The sequence below is a fragment of the Enhydra lutris genome, unplaced genomic scaffold (genome assembly GCF_002288905.1).
Source record: "Enhydra lutris kenyoni isolate GAN:26980312 unplaced genomic scaffold, ASM228890v2 scaffoldscaffold4, whole genome shotgun sequence".
In the NCBI taxonomy this organism is placed as follows: Eukaryota; Metazoa; Chordata; class Mammalia; order Carnivora; family Mustelidae; genus Enhydra; species Enhydra lutris.
The window spans coordinates 12,379,204-12,392,100 of record NW_019154088.1 but is presented as its reverse complement, the minus strand read 5'-3'; the positions used below and the strand labels follow the sequence as shown (position 1 = coordinate 12,392,100).

At 38.1% G+C, this 12,897-nt stretch overlaps 1 protein-coding gene across 1 annotated transcript in view; it reads right to left on the bottom strand.

Moving 5' to 3' along the window:
* The window catches only part of LOC111161076 (WD repeat domain 76), a 52,975-nt gene that overhangs the window by 38,317 nt on the left and 1,761 nt on the right, over positions 1–12,897 (bottom strand). The window contains exons 3-4 of the mRNA XM_022524558.1: positions 7,412–7,504; positions 5,689–5,744 (exon numbers count right to left, since the gene is read on the bottom strand). Coding sequence (XP_022380266.1) covers positions 5,689–5,744; positions 7,412–7,504 — 149 coding nt within the window. The remainder of the gene's footprint in view (positions 1–5,688; positions 5,745–7,411; positions 7,505–12,897) is intronic.

Sequence of the window (12,897 nt, the reverse complement as noted above, 5' to 3'; positions counted from 1 at the left end):
ACACAGATTAAAAATAAATGAATGGATAAAAATAGACCCTGCTAAGACAAATGGAAAGAAAGCAGGAGTGACTATATTAATTTCAGACAGAACAGACTTCATAGCAAAGAAAGTTATCAGAGATAAAGAAAGGCATTACATAATGATAAAGATCCAATTCTCCAAGACAGCACAACATAATGCACCTAACAACAGAAAATCAAACTATGTAAGGCAAAAACTAACAGAATTCCAAAAAGAAATCGGTGCCTCTACTATCTTAGTTGGAGACTTTAACACTCCCCTGTTACAAATGGAGAGATCCAGCAGGCAGCAAATCAGCAAAGGCACAGATGAACTTGACATATACCATCCATAAACTAGATAAAACAAACATCTATAGAACAGTTCATTCAAAAACAGAATACAAATCTTTAATACAAAAATTCTTAAAAAGAAAATGGGGGAGGGTGCCTGGGTGGCTCAGTGAGCTAAGCATCAGCCTTCTGCTCAGGTCATGGTCCCTGCTCCATGGGGATCCCGCTTCTGCCGATGCCTCTCTCTCTCTCATGAATAAATAAATAAAATCTTTTTAAAAATTTTTTTATCTCAAAAACAAAATACATTTCCTCTCAAGCTCAGATGGAACATTCACCAAGGCAGACTGCATTCTAGACCATAAAACACACCTTAACAAATTTAAACGAATAGAAATTTTAAAAAGAAGAAAATTTTACAACGTTTGCTCTCAGAACACAACTGAATTAAACCAGAAGTCAGTTAAGATAAAGATACCTGGAAAACCCAAAATACATACAAATTAAACAACGAATAATACATGGATTGAGGCACCTGGATGGCTCAGTTGGTTAAGCATCTGCCTTTGGCGCAGGTCATGACCCTCGCATAGAGACCCTCATCAGGCTCCCCTGCTTGACAGGGAGCCTGCTTCTCCCTCTCCCTCTGCCTGCTTCTCCCTCTGTGTGTGCTCGCACTTTCTCTCTCTGTCAAATAAATAAATAAAATCTTAAAAAAAAAAAACTAATCCACAGTACTGATTATATGAAAGCATTTTGTGTACATTTGCATTTTTTTTCTTATCTTTTCATCCTTACTTAGGTTTCCCTGGTCAAGACAATCCCAAGTTCCTGTTTTCTTCTCTGCAACTTCAGGAATTCTATCACTTTTTCAGTCAGGTGCCTCATTATACTGACCCCAAGGCATTCTGAAGGAGATGGGATGATTCTAAGGATCATCACTAAGTGAAATAGAATCCTCCCCAGTTCTGTTCAGGTTCATGTCCTCTCTACCACTCCAACCCTTCAAACAAGTTATTAAAACATACTCCAGGTAATTAACTTGTCTTCTCACCCCACCCTGGAAAATACAGGCTCAGTCCCTGGTCATCCATTGAACAATCCAATTCAATGAAATAACACATACAAGGGCACTGGGTGGCTCAGTTGGTTAAACATCTACCTTCGGGCCAGATCATGATCCCAGGCTCCTGGGATCAAGCCACACCTCAGGCTCCCTGTTCAGCAGGGAGTCTGATTCTCCCTCTCCCCTGCTTGTGCTCCCTCTTTCTCTCTCTCTCTTTCTCTCTCTCTCACTTAATCTCGCTCTCTCAGGTAAATAAATAAAATCTTTGGGGCACCTGGGTGGCTCAGTGGGTTAAGCCTCTGCCTTCGGCTCGGGTTGTGATCTCGGGGTCCTGGGATCGAGCCCCGAATTGGGCTCTCTGCTTGGTGGGGAGCTTGCTTCCCCCTCTCTCTCTGCCTGCCTCTCTACCTGCTTGTGATCTCTGTCAAATAAGTAAATAAAATCTTTTTTAAAAATAATAAATAAATAAAATCTGTAAAGAAAAAAGGGAAGAAAACAATCTGTTAAATCTCAAAAGGATATAAAAAATATTTTTACCTAAATGAAAATGAAAACACAACCTAATAAAATATGTGGGATGCAGAGAAAGCAGTGCTTACAGGGAAATTTGTAACAGTGAGTCCACAGATTAGGAAAGAAGGTCAAAAATCAATCATCTAAGTTTCCAACTTAGGAAACTAGAAAAAGAAGAGCAAATTAATCCAAAGTAAGGAAAAGAAAAGAAATAATAAAAGTTGAACAAATCAATAAAATTAAAAACAGGAAATCACCAGGGGCAGGGTGATGGGGTAAATCAGCAAAACCAAAAGCCAGTTCTTCAAAAAAAACAATAAAATTTGGGGCATGTGGGTGGATCAGTTGTTTAAGTGTCCAACTCTTGATTTCAGGTCAGGTCATGATCTCAGGGTCTTGAGATCAAGCCCCATGTAGGGCTCCATGCTCACCAGAGTCTGCTTGAGATTTTCTCTCTCTCCCTCTGCCCCTCCCCTTGCTTGTGCTTGGTTGGTCTCTAATTAATTAAATAGATAGGTAGATAGATACAACAGGGGTGCCTGGGTGGCTCATAGGCTCAGGTCATGATCTCAGGGTCCTCTCTGCTCAGCAGCAAGTTCGCTCCCTCTCCCTCTGTGATCTCTCTTGCTCTTTCTCATTCTCACTCTCTCTCAAATAAATAGTCTTTTTTTTTTTTTAAAAGATTCCATCCATTTATTCGACAGACAGAGATTACAAGTAGGCAGAGAGGCAGACAGATAGAAAGAGAGGTGGAAGCAGGCTCCCTACAGAGCACAGAACCCGATGTGGGGCTCGATCCCAGGACACTAGGACCATGACCTGAGCCAAAGGCAGAGGCTTTAACCCACTGAGCCATCCAGGTGCCCCTCAAATAAATAAAGTCTTAAAAAAAAAAAAATTTAAATTAAATTTAAAAAGACCAATAAAATCAGGGTTCCTAGGTGGCTCAATCGGTTAAGTGTCTGCCTTCAGCTCAGGTCATGATCCCAGGAGTCCTGGGATCGAGCCCAGCATTGGGATCCCTGCTCAGTGGAGAGCCTGCTTCTCTCTCTCCCTCTGCTGCCACTCTGCCTACTTGTGCTCTCTCTGCATCAAATAAATAAATAAAATCTTTTTTTAAAAAAGACCAATAAAATCAATAAACCTCTAGGGAAGGCTAATAAAAAAATTATCAGTATCACAAAGGAAAGAGGGGTCTCACTATAGATCCAACGGACATTAAAAATAAAGATAAAGGAATGATATGAACAACTCTATGCCCACATATTTGATAACCTAGATGAAAGACAAGTCTTAAAAAGACTCAACTGCTAAACTCACAATCTGAATTAGAAATAGATAATCTGAATAGGCTTACACCTATTAAGGAAATTATACAATAATTAATAATCTTCCAAAACAGAAAGCACCAGGCTGACATAGGTTCACTGGTGAATTTTACCAAACATATAAGAAAGAAATTATACCAATTCTCTACAACCTCTTTTATAGGATAAAAGCAGAGAGAATCTTACCTACCTCATTCTAGAAGGTCAGCATGACCCTAATACCAAAACCAAAGATATTATAAAAAAGAAAACTACAGACCAATAATCTCTCATGAGCAGATGCAAAACCCTCAAAATATTAGTACAAGGAACCCAACAATGTACAAAAAGTATTACAAGCCACAACCAAGTGGGATATATTCCATGTATGCAAGATTGGTTCAACACTCAAAAATCACTTATTGTAATCTATCAAAAAATCATTCAATGTAATCCATCACATTAATAGGCTAAAAAAGCAAAATCACACGATCCCATCAACTAAAATGGAACAGGCTTCTAACTAAATCTAACACCCATTCATGATTTAAAAAAAAAAAAAAAAATCTCAGTAGAGGGGAACTTTCTCAACTTGACAGAGAGTATCTACAGAAAACTTAGAGCTAATGTCATACTTAAATGGTGAGAAACACCAAGCCTTCCCACCAAGATAAGGTATAAGATAAGATGTCCTTGCTCACCATTCCTTTTCAACCTTATGCTGGAAGTTCTAGCTAAAGAAATAAGACAAGAAAAGAAAATAAATGGTACACAGATTTGGATGAAAAAAATAAAATTATATTTGTTCAAGAGTTTCCAGGTTGGGGACACCTAGATGGCTCAGTCAGTTAAGCATCAGGCTCTTGGTTTTGGCTCAGGTCATAATCTCGGAATCATGAAAACAAGCCCCAAGTCAGTCTCTGCACTAGACATGGAGCCTACTTAAGATTCTCTCCCTCTCTCTCTGCCCCTCCCCCTCCTCACATGCACACTCTCTCAATAAATAAAATTTTTTTTTTAAATAAAAATAAGAGTTTCCAGGTTGGTGAACACATGGATGTGCTGGGAGAATGGCACTGAGAGAGTGTTCTGAGAGGGCATGGACACTCTATACCATTTCCCCATGACTTGCCCTATGCATCTCTTCCTTTAGCTGTTCTAAGTTATATCCTTTTATAATAAACCAGTAATCTATTAAGTTAAAAAAAAAAAAAAAAAAGCTGGGACACCTAGGTGGCTCAGTTGGTTGGGTGACTGCCTTCGGCTCAGGTCACGATCCTGGAGTCCCAGGACCAAGTCCCACATCAGGCTCCCTGCTCCTTGGGGAGTCTGCTTCTCCCTCTTACCTTCTTCCCTTTCATGCTCTCTCATGAGGTGGCTCAGTTGGTTAAATATCTGCCTTTGGCTCAGATCGTGACCCCCAGGTCCTGGGATCGAGCCCCACATCACGCCCCTTACTCAGCTAGGAACCTGCTTCTCTCTTCCCTCTGCTTGCCACTCCCCCTGCTTATGCTCGCTCATGCCCTCTCTCTGTCAAATAAATAAATAAAATCTTAAAAAAAAAATAGAGCTGCATTTGCTCATAGATGACATGATAGTCTATGTAGAAAATCTTTTCAACAAGTGGTGCTAGAACAAATGGACAACCACATTTTTTAAAAAAAAATATCAATCTAGGGCACCTGGGTGGCTCAGTCAGTTAAGCATCTGCCTTTGGCTCAGGTCATGATCATCGAGCCCCACATCAGGCTCCCTGCCTAGCGGGGAGCCTGCTTCTTCCTCCCTCTGCCTCTTCCCTGGCTCATGCTCACTCTGTCTCTTTCACTCAGTCTCTCCCAAATAAATAAATAAATAAATAATCAATCTAGACACAGCTTTACCTCCATCACAAAATTAACTCAAAATAGATCACAAATCTAATGTAAAATGCAATACTATAAAACTTGTAAAATAGAAAATCTAGGTGACCTTGGGTATACCAATGGTTTTTGGAATAAAACACCAAAAACACAATCCATGACAGAAAAAATTGATGAAGTAAACTTCATTAAAATTAAAAACTTCTGCTCTGCAAAAGACACTATCAAGAGATGAGAAGACAAGCCACAGACTGGGAGGAAATTTGCACAAAACGCATCTGATAAAGGACTGTTATCCAAAATATACAAAGAACTCTTAAAACAATAAAAAACAACTTAATTAAAAAATGAGCCAAGATCTTAACAAATAGTTTCATCAAAGTAATATACAGATAGCAATAAGCATATGAAAAGATGATCTCCTATTATCAGAGAAACAGAAATTAAAAGAACAATGAGATATACCAATACATACTTATTAGAAGGGCCAAAATCCAGAACACTGGCAACAGCAAATGCTCGTGAAGATGTGAAACAACAGGCTTAAGATTACAGTTTCTATTATTTTACCACGGTAACCATTTTTTCAAATTATAAATAACTCAGTAATACATCATGGTATAAGCACTGTAAACCAAATCTTTTACCTTTTGGATTCAGGAGGCTGCCTCTTTTTTATCATTTCACGGAGCCTTGCAGCTGACTGCAAAATATACAAAACATACATGTAAAGATACTACCTTATAAAATATTAAGTAAGCTGTTTTATCAACACTGAACTAAGATCTATATAGGAAATAAAGATCCTTAAGATACAATTCCTGCTCTTGGTAACAGACATGAGACAAATAAACCATGAATAATAAAAGTAAGTAAATAATAACATCTAAAGAACTGGAGCCCCTGAGGGCTCAGTTGGTTAAACATTAGACTTGATCTGGGCTCAGGTCTTGACCTCAGGGTCAAGAGTTCAAGCCCCACATTGTATTTACATTCTGATACCTTGGACCAGGTTACTAATGAGTTTATATGACTGAACATTAAACATTTAATCAAATATACTATTATGAATTAAAATGTTTAACTTCTGCTACAGGCAATTCTATTTTGATATTTTCCAGGAAAGTTGTGTTACACTTCTATAAATCAAATCATAATTTCTGGTAACTAAAATCAAAATCAGAGTTACTTTGTCTAAATTTTTGATGACTTTTCAACTTTTAGTAACTTAACAATTTAGTCCCTTATATTAAGTTACCCACCCTTCCCTCAAGATGCAAACACATGCTGAATATTTGAGAATGTGTAATCAAAGATATCAAGTAATTATTTAATAAAGCCAAGGGCTTGTTACCTTTTGAAGGAAAATATCACACACCCTCCTGAAAGGCTACCTCACACAGGGTGATCTCACACACAGAAGTTTCACCCACAGTGTGAAGAAATAATGTAAATTACACATTTAGTTATGATTATAAAACATTACCATACATTGGCCATTTATCCTTTTTTTTAAGATTCTGAATTTATTACCATTTTTGAAAGCTCTTATTTATTTATCTGATGGAGAGAACACAAGCAGGGGCAGTGGCAGACAGAGGGAGAGGAAGCAAGCTCTCTGCTGAGCAGGGAGCCTGACATGGGGATCCATCCCAGGATCCTGGGATCATGACCCAAGCCAAAGGCAAACGCTCAACCAACTGAGCCACCCAGGTGCCCCTGGCCATTTATCCTTAAAACTCACTATACAAAGCATATTTTCATCTATTCTTTAAGATTTAAAAAAAAGACGGGCGCATGGGTGGTTCAGCTAGTTAAGTGTCTGCCTTCAGTTCAGGTCATGATACCAGGGTTCCCTGCTCAGCAGGAAGTCTGCTTGTCCCTCTCTCTTTTCCCCTTCCCCCACTTCCACTCATGCTCTCTCTCCCTCTCAAATAAATAAATAAATAAATAAATCTTAGGGAAAAAAAGGATTGCGGGGTGGGGGGAAGGCTTGTCCTCTCACTCCTTTACCACACATCCCTCAACCCATTCCTCCTATTTCTCCTTTATCCTTTAGAGGTAAAGCAACCACTTGGAACATACCCTGTTCCCCTGAATCCAAGACAACCATTCATAAGACACCATTATCTTATGCACCAACAAAAGGAAGAGCTGCCAGTTATAGTTTCAAAATGTCAATTTCAAAAGCATTAAAATGAAAAAAATTAGAATCAATAAAATATGGTAGCCTCCTCTTACTAAACACAAAACTCAGTCCTAATTTTACCCTCCCTTATCTTATATATGAAACCTGATACTACGAGTATTTTATTGACCTATGGGCAAGAGGAATGGCATCTTGCTCTTAATTAGAAATTCCACACAAACCTCAGACAACTGAAGAGAAGCAAAAAAGTTTGCATTTTCTGATATGTTCTTCAGTCTCTTCCTTTCATACGCTGACAATCCTGAAAATTCATCCTATGAAATTACACCAAAAAAAAATTCTGTTACTTTGCATGATCCACAGGAAAGCACCTCAAAAAACTAGGTGTTGAATTCTCAAATGTATACTTTCCTTCAAATAGTACCTGCTTTATTCAGTACATGCTTTCTTATCAATTTGCACACAATCTTTGCTGCACTGGATACCGAATGTAAGAGTTTGAATTTGGGATAATCACAAAGTATCTACATGGCTTCCCAATTAAATAACAAGGGACATAACAGAAGTCAAGTAGTGTACCCTAAAAGCAAATTATTTTAAATTATTTCCTACTGGTCATGAATTGTACCATTACTCACAGTTATCTTTTTATTAAACAAAAAGAGAAATCAGTAACATAAAATTTTAAAATTCATTCAAAGAGTTAAGGAAACTTAGATAAAAGAACAACAGGCACGCCTGGGTGGCTCTGTTGGTAGAGCATGAGCTCTTGATAACAGGGTTATGAGTTCAAGCCCCTCACTGGCCCTAGAATTTACTCAATTAAAAAAAAATACTGGGGGAGGGGATGGTGCCTGGGTGGCTTAGTCAGTTAAGCATCTGACTCTTGATTTCAGCTCAGGATCTTAGAGTTATGAGATTGAGACCGGGTCAGGCTCCATGTTGAGCATGGATTCTGCTTAAGATTCTCTTTCTCCCTCTCCCTCTGCCTCTATGTCCCTCCAAATTTTTTAATTAAAAAAAATATGAATGATTAAGGACATTATGTTAAATGAAATAAGCCAGTCACAAAAAGACAATACCATGATTCCACTTCTATGAGGTACCTATACTAGTCAAATTCAAAGTAGACACAAAGTAGAATGGTACCTGCCAGGTGATGGCAGGAGGAAGGAAATGGGAAGTTATTTAATGGCACAGAGTTTCAGTTTTTCAAGATGAAAGGGTTTCTGGAGATTGGTCTCACAATAACATAAATGAACAACATAAAGTACTACACTGTACCTTTAAAAATGGTTAAGGTGCTAAATTTTATATTGTGTATTTTATGATAAACTTTTTTCAATTTTTAGGAAAGATAAATAACAAGTATTGGCAAAGGTATAAAGGAAGTAGATTCTTCATGCATTGCTACTGGTATGTAAAAATGATGCAGTCAGTCTGGTAAACAATTTGACAGTTTCTCAATAAGTTAAACACAGTTGATCATATGACCCAGCAATTTCACGCCTGGGTATATACCCAAAATAATGGAAAACATATGTTCAGCAAAACACATAAGCAAAAGTTTGTGGCAACAATATTAATAACAGCAAAAAAGTGGGAACAACCCAAATGTTCACCAACTGATGAATGGATAAACGAAATGTGGTATATCCATACATGGAATATTAGTCACCCATGAAAAGGAATCAAGTACATACTACAACATGAATGAACTCTGAAAACATTATGCTAAGTCAAAGAAGACAGATGCAAGAAGCTACATATCATATGATTCCAATTATATGAAATGTGTGGAACAGGCAAATCTATAGAGAAAGAAAGTAGATTTATGGTTTCCAGGGCTGGGTTAGGGAAGTGAAGGAGTTGGTAGTCACTGCTAATGGGTACAGGTTTCTTTCAATAGTGAAAAAATTTTCTGAAACTGGATAGCGGGGATGATTTTACAATCTTGTATATATACTAAAAACTACCGAACTGTATACTTTTAAATAGCAAATTTTATGTTATGTGAATTTTATCTCAATTAAAAAAATAAATATATGCTTGATGACAGAAACTAGATATATGCATAGTGTCAAAGTATCTCCCTCAAAATATTTACTAATTACAAAGGGGAAAATATTGTTTCCATTGGAGAATCCTGACAAAGACCACCTTAGCCAAGTGATCCATGTCAAAATCACCAGTAAAATATATCAAGTACACCCTGACCTGACACACTAAGGAGGGTACATTCACTTCTGTAGTACTCCTCCCAAAAAAATGCAAAACCTTAATCTAATTATGAGAAAATAGAAGACAAACCCAAATTGAGGAACATTACACAGAATAACTATTCAGTACTCTTCAGAAGTGCCAAGGTCATGAACGACTGAGGAACTGTCACAGATTGGAGGAGACTACACAAACATGGCTATTAAATGCACTGTGCAATCCTAGACTAGATACTGGAACAGAGTACGGCCATTAGTTTAAAAAAAAATGGTGAAATCCTAATAAATTCTGTACTGTAGTTAATACTATTGTAGCAAGGTTAATTTCTTAGTTTGGTAAGCGTTCTACAGTTATGTATGATATTAACACAAGAGGAAACAGGTGAAAGAAGTATCAGAATTCTCTACCATTTTTGTAACTCTTCTATAAGCCCAAACTGTTCTCAAAACTTAAAACTGTTAAGAAATGCTCTGTGAGGGGCGCCTGGGTGGCTCAGTGGGTTAAGCCTCTGCCTTTGGCTCAGGTCATGATCCCAGGGTCCTGGGATCTAGCCCCGCATCCCGTGCTCTGCTCAGCAGGAAGCCTGCTTCCCCTCTCTCTCTGCCTGCCTCTCTGCCTACTTGTGATCTCTCTCAATCAAATAACAAAATCTTTAAAAAAAAAAAAGAAAGAAAGAAAGAAAGAAAGAAATGCTCTGTGAAGTTAAAATATTTTTTTAATGTAAAGATTTTTATTTATTTATTTGTCAGAGAGAGAGAGAGAGAGAGAGAGCACAGCAAGGAGGAGCATCAGGCAAAGGGAGAAACTGAAGAAAGGCCAGATGTGGGACTCCATCCCAGGACCCTGGAATCATAAATTTTTTTAAAGATTTATTTATTCATTTTAGAGAGGGAGTACAAGTAGGGGGAGGATCAGAAGGAGAGAATCTCAAGCAGACTCCCCACTGAGCACAGAGTCCAGAGGCTGGGCTCAATCTCCCCTTCCAAGAGATCATGACCTTTGCTGAAACGAAGAGTCAGATGATTTAACCACCTGAGTGACCAGGCGCCCCTAAAATTTTTGACTTACAGGCAAAGACACTTGTCTATAATGCAACAAAAGCCTTCCCTCATTTGGGGAAGAAATAAGCTTATAAATAAAATATTGTTTCGGGTGCCTGGGTGGCTCAGTGGGTTGGGCCTCTGCCTTTGGCTGAGGTCATGATCTCAGGGTCCCGTGATCAAGCCCCGCATCAGGCTCTCTGCTTCCCCATCTCTCTGCCTGCCTCCCTGCCTACTTGTGATCTCTCTATCAAACACATAAATAAAATCTTTAAAAAATATATATATTGTTTCTAAAGCATGGTACCATAAAACCTTAGTCATTTTGCTCCAAAAAGATAACTAATGAAAAGAAAAAGGATAAAATGTCCCATAAAGATGTTAGACCTTGGGATACCTGGCTGGCTCAGTCTGTGAAGCATCTGCCTTCCCTGAGGTCATGATCCTAGGGTCCTAGGATCAAGTCCTGCATCTGGCTCTTTGCTCAGCAAGGAGTCTGCTTCTCCCTCTGTCTGCCACTCCCCCTGCTTGTGCCCTCTCTCTCTACGACAAATAAATAAATAAAATCTTAATAATAAAAAAAAAAAAGATGCTAGAACCTTCAGCTTAAAACCTTCAATTTAAATATATACTGGGCATGTATGACTCTGCTTGATTAGTTTCAGTACTTTAATTCCTAATGTTCTAATTTCTGACCCTGTTTCCTTAGATCAAACTAAAATATCAATATATGAAAGGACAGAGATCTAGGGAGTGACTGGCTGGCTCAGTCAGTATAGTATGTGTCTCTTGATATTGTGGTTGTAAGTTTGAACCCCACATTGGATACAGAGATTACTTAAAGATAATAAAAATCTTAAAGAAAAAAAAAAGGTGCAGAGTGTGTGTGTATCCATATATACAATGGAATATTATTCAGCCATGAAAAAGAATGAAATCTTACCATTTGCAACAACATGGATGGAGCTTGAGAGTATAAGACTAAGTGTAATCAGTCAGATAAAGGTAAGTACCATATGATTTCACTCATATACGGAATTTAAGAAACAAAACAAATAAGCAAAGGAAAAAAAGAGAGAGAGAAAACCCAAGAAACAGATTCTTAACTATAGAAAACAGATGGCTGCCTGAGAAGAGGTGGGTGGGGGGATGGGTGAAATAGGTGAAGGGAAGGGGATTAAGAGTACATTTACCATGATGAACACTGAGTAGTGTACAAAATTGCTGAATCACTATATGGTACACCTAAAACTAATGTAACATGGTATGTTGACGGTAACAGAAATTAAAAAACAATTTAAAAAATTTTTAAATAAACCTTAAAAAATAAAATCTATTTCACACTAGCCTCATATACTCAGAATCATATAGTCAAAGAGGCCAAACAGATAATCTAATCCAGTGGTTCTCAAAATGACATTCCAGACCAACAACACCAGCATCTCTAGGAAACTATGTTGGACATGCCAATTCTTTACCCCACTCCAAAATTTCTGAATCAGAAACTCTAGTGGTAGAGTCCTGCAATGAAGTTTTAAAAACTCTCCAGGAGGGGGAGGCAAACCACGAGAGACTGTGGACTCTGAGAAACAAACTCAGGGTTTTGGAGGGGAGCGGGTAGGGGATTGGGTGAGCCTGGTGGTGGGTATTATGGAGCGCACGTACTGCATGAAGCACTGGATGTGGTGCATAAACAATGAATTTTGGAACACTGAAAAAAAAAATTAAACTAAATTTTAAAAAAATAAAAATTAAAAACCCTCCAGGAAATTCTGATACAGGCTGGAGTTTGAGAAGCGCTGATCTTATCCAATCTCCTCACTACAGAGTGATATGCTTAAAAACACAAGGTTTCTTAGAAGTAGCCACATCTAAAACCTACACTTTCAACCCCAGTCCAATGCAGTAATGACTGACCTATACTGTCCCACCAGCAGTCCTAGTTCTTACCTGAGACAGTAAAGCATAAATTGACCTATTTCAAAAGAACACCACCAGAATTATCCTATCTTCCTTTGCCCTATCATCATTTTCTGCTCCATTTTGACATGCGGTACGGTTTTATCTTATCTTGCACAAAAATCTGTCACTTTAAATGAAGTATAACATTCCTGGTAAGCAACAGAAATCCAAAAAATAGACGCTTAATTCCTTAAACTGATTCAAACTATTATCTTCAATAAAACTAACAAGTGTTTCTCATGTATCTTCTCTACTCCATATTTCTCCTCTTTGTATTTAGAGGAATTATTATTCAGCTATCATAAGCAATTAATGATGATTTTCCTACCCTCATATCAAGGGTCACTCAAATGCTGTATGTCTCACAGGCCAACTTCTTCGGGCACATTGTGCATAAATATGTAATGGTGAGCAAGACACCATGAAGTATATGTAAATTCAAAAATATCCACAAGAGGGGCACCTCGGTGGCTCAGTGGGTTAAG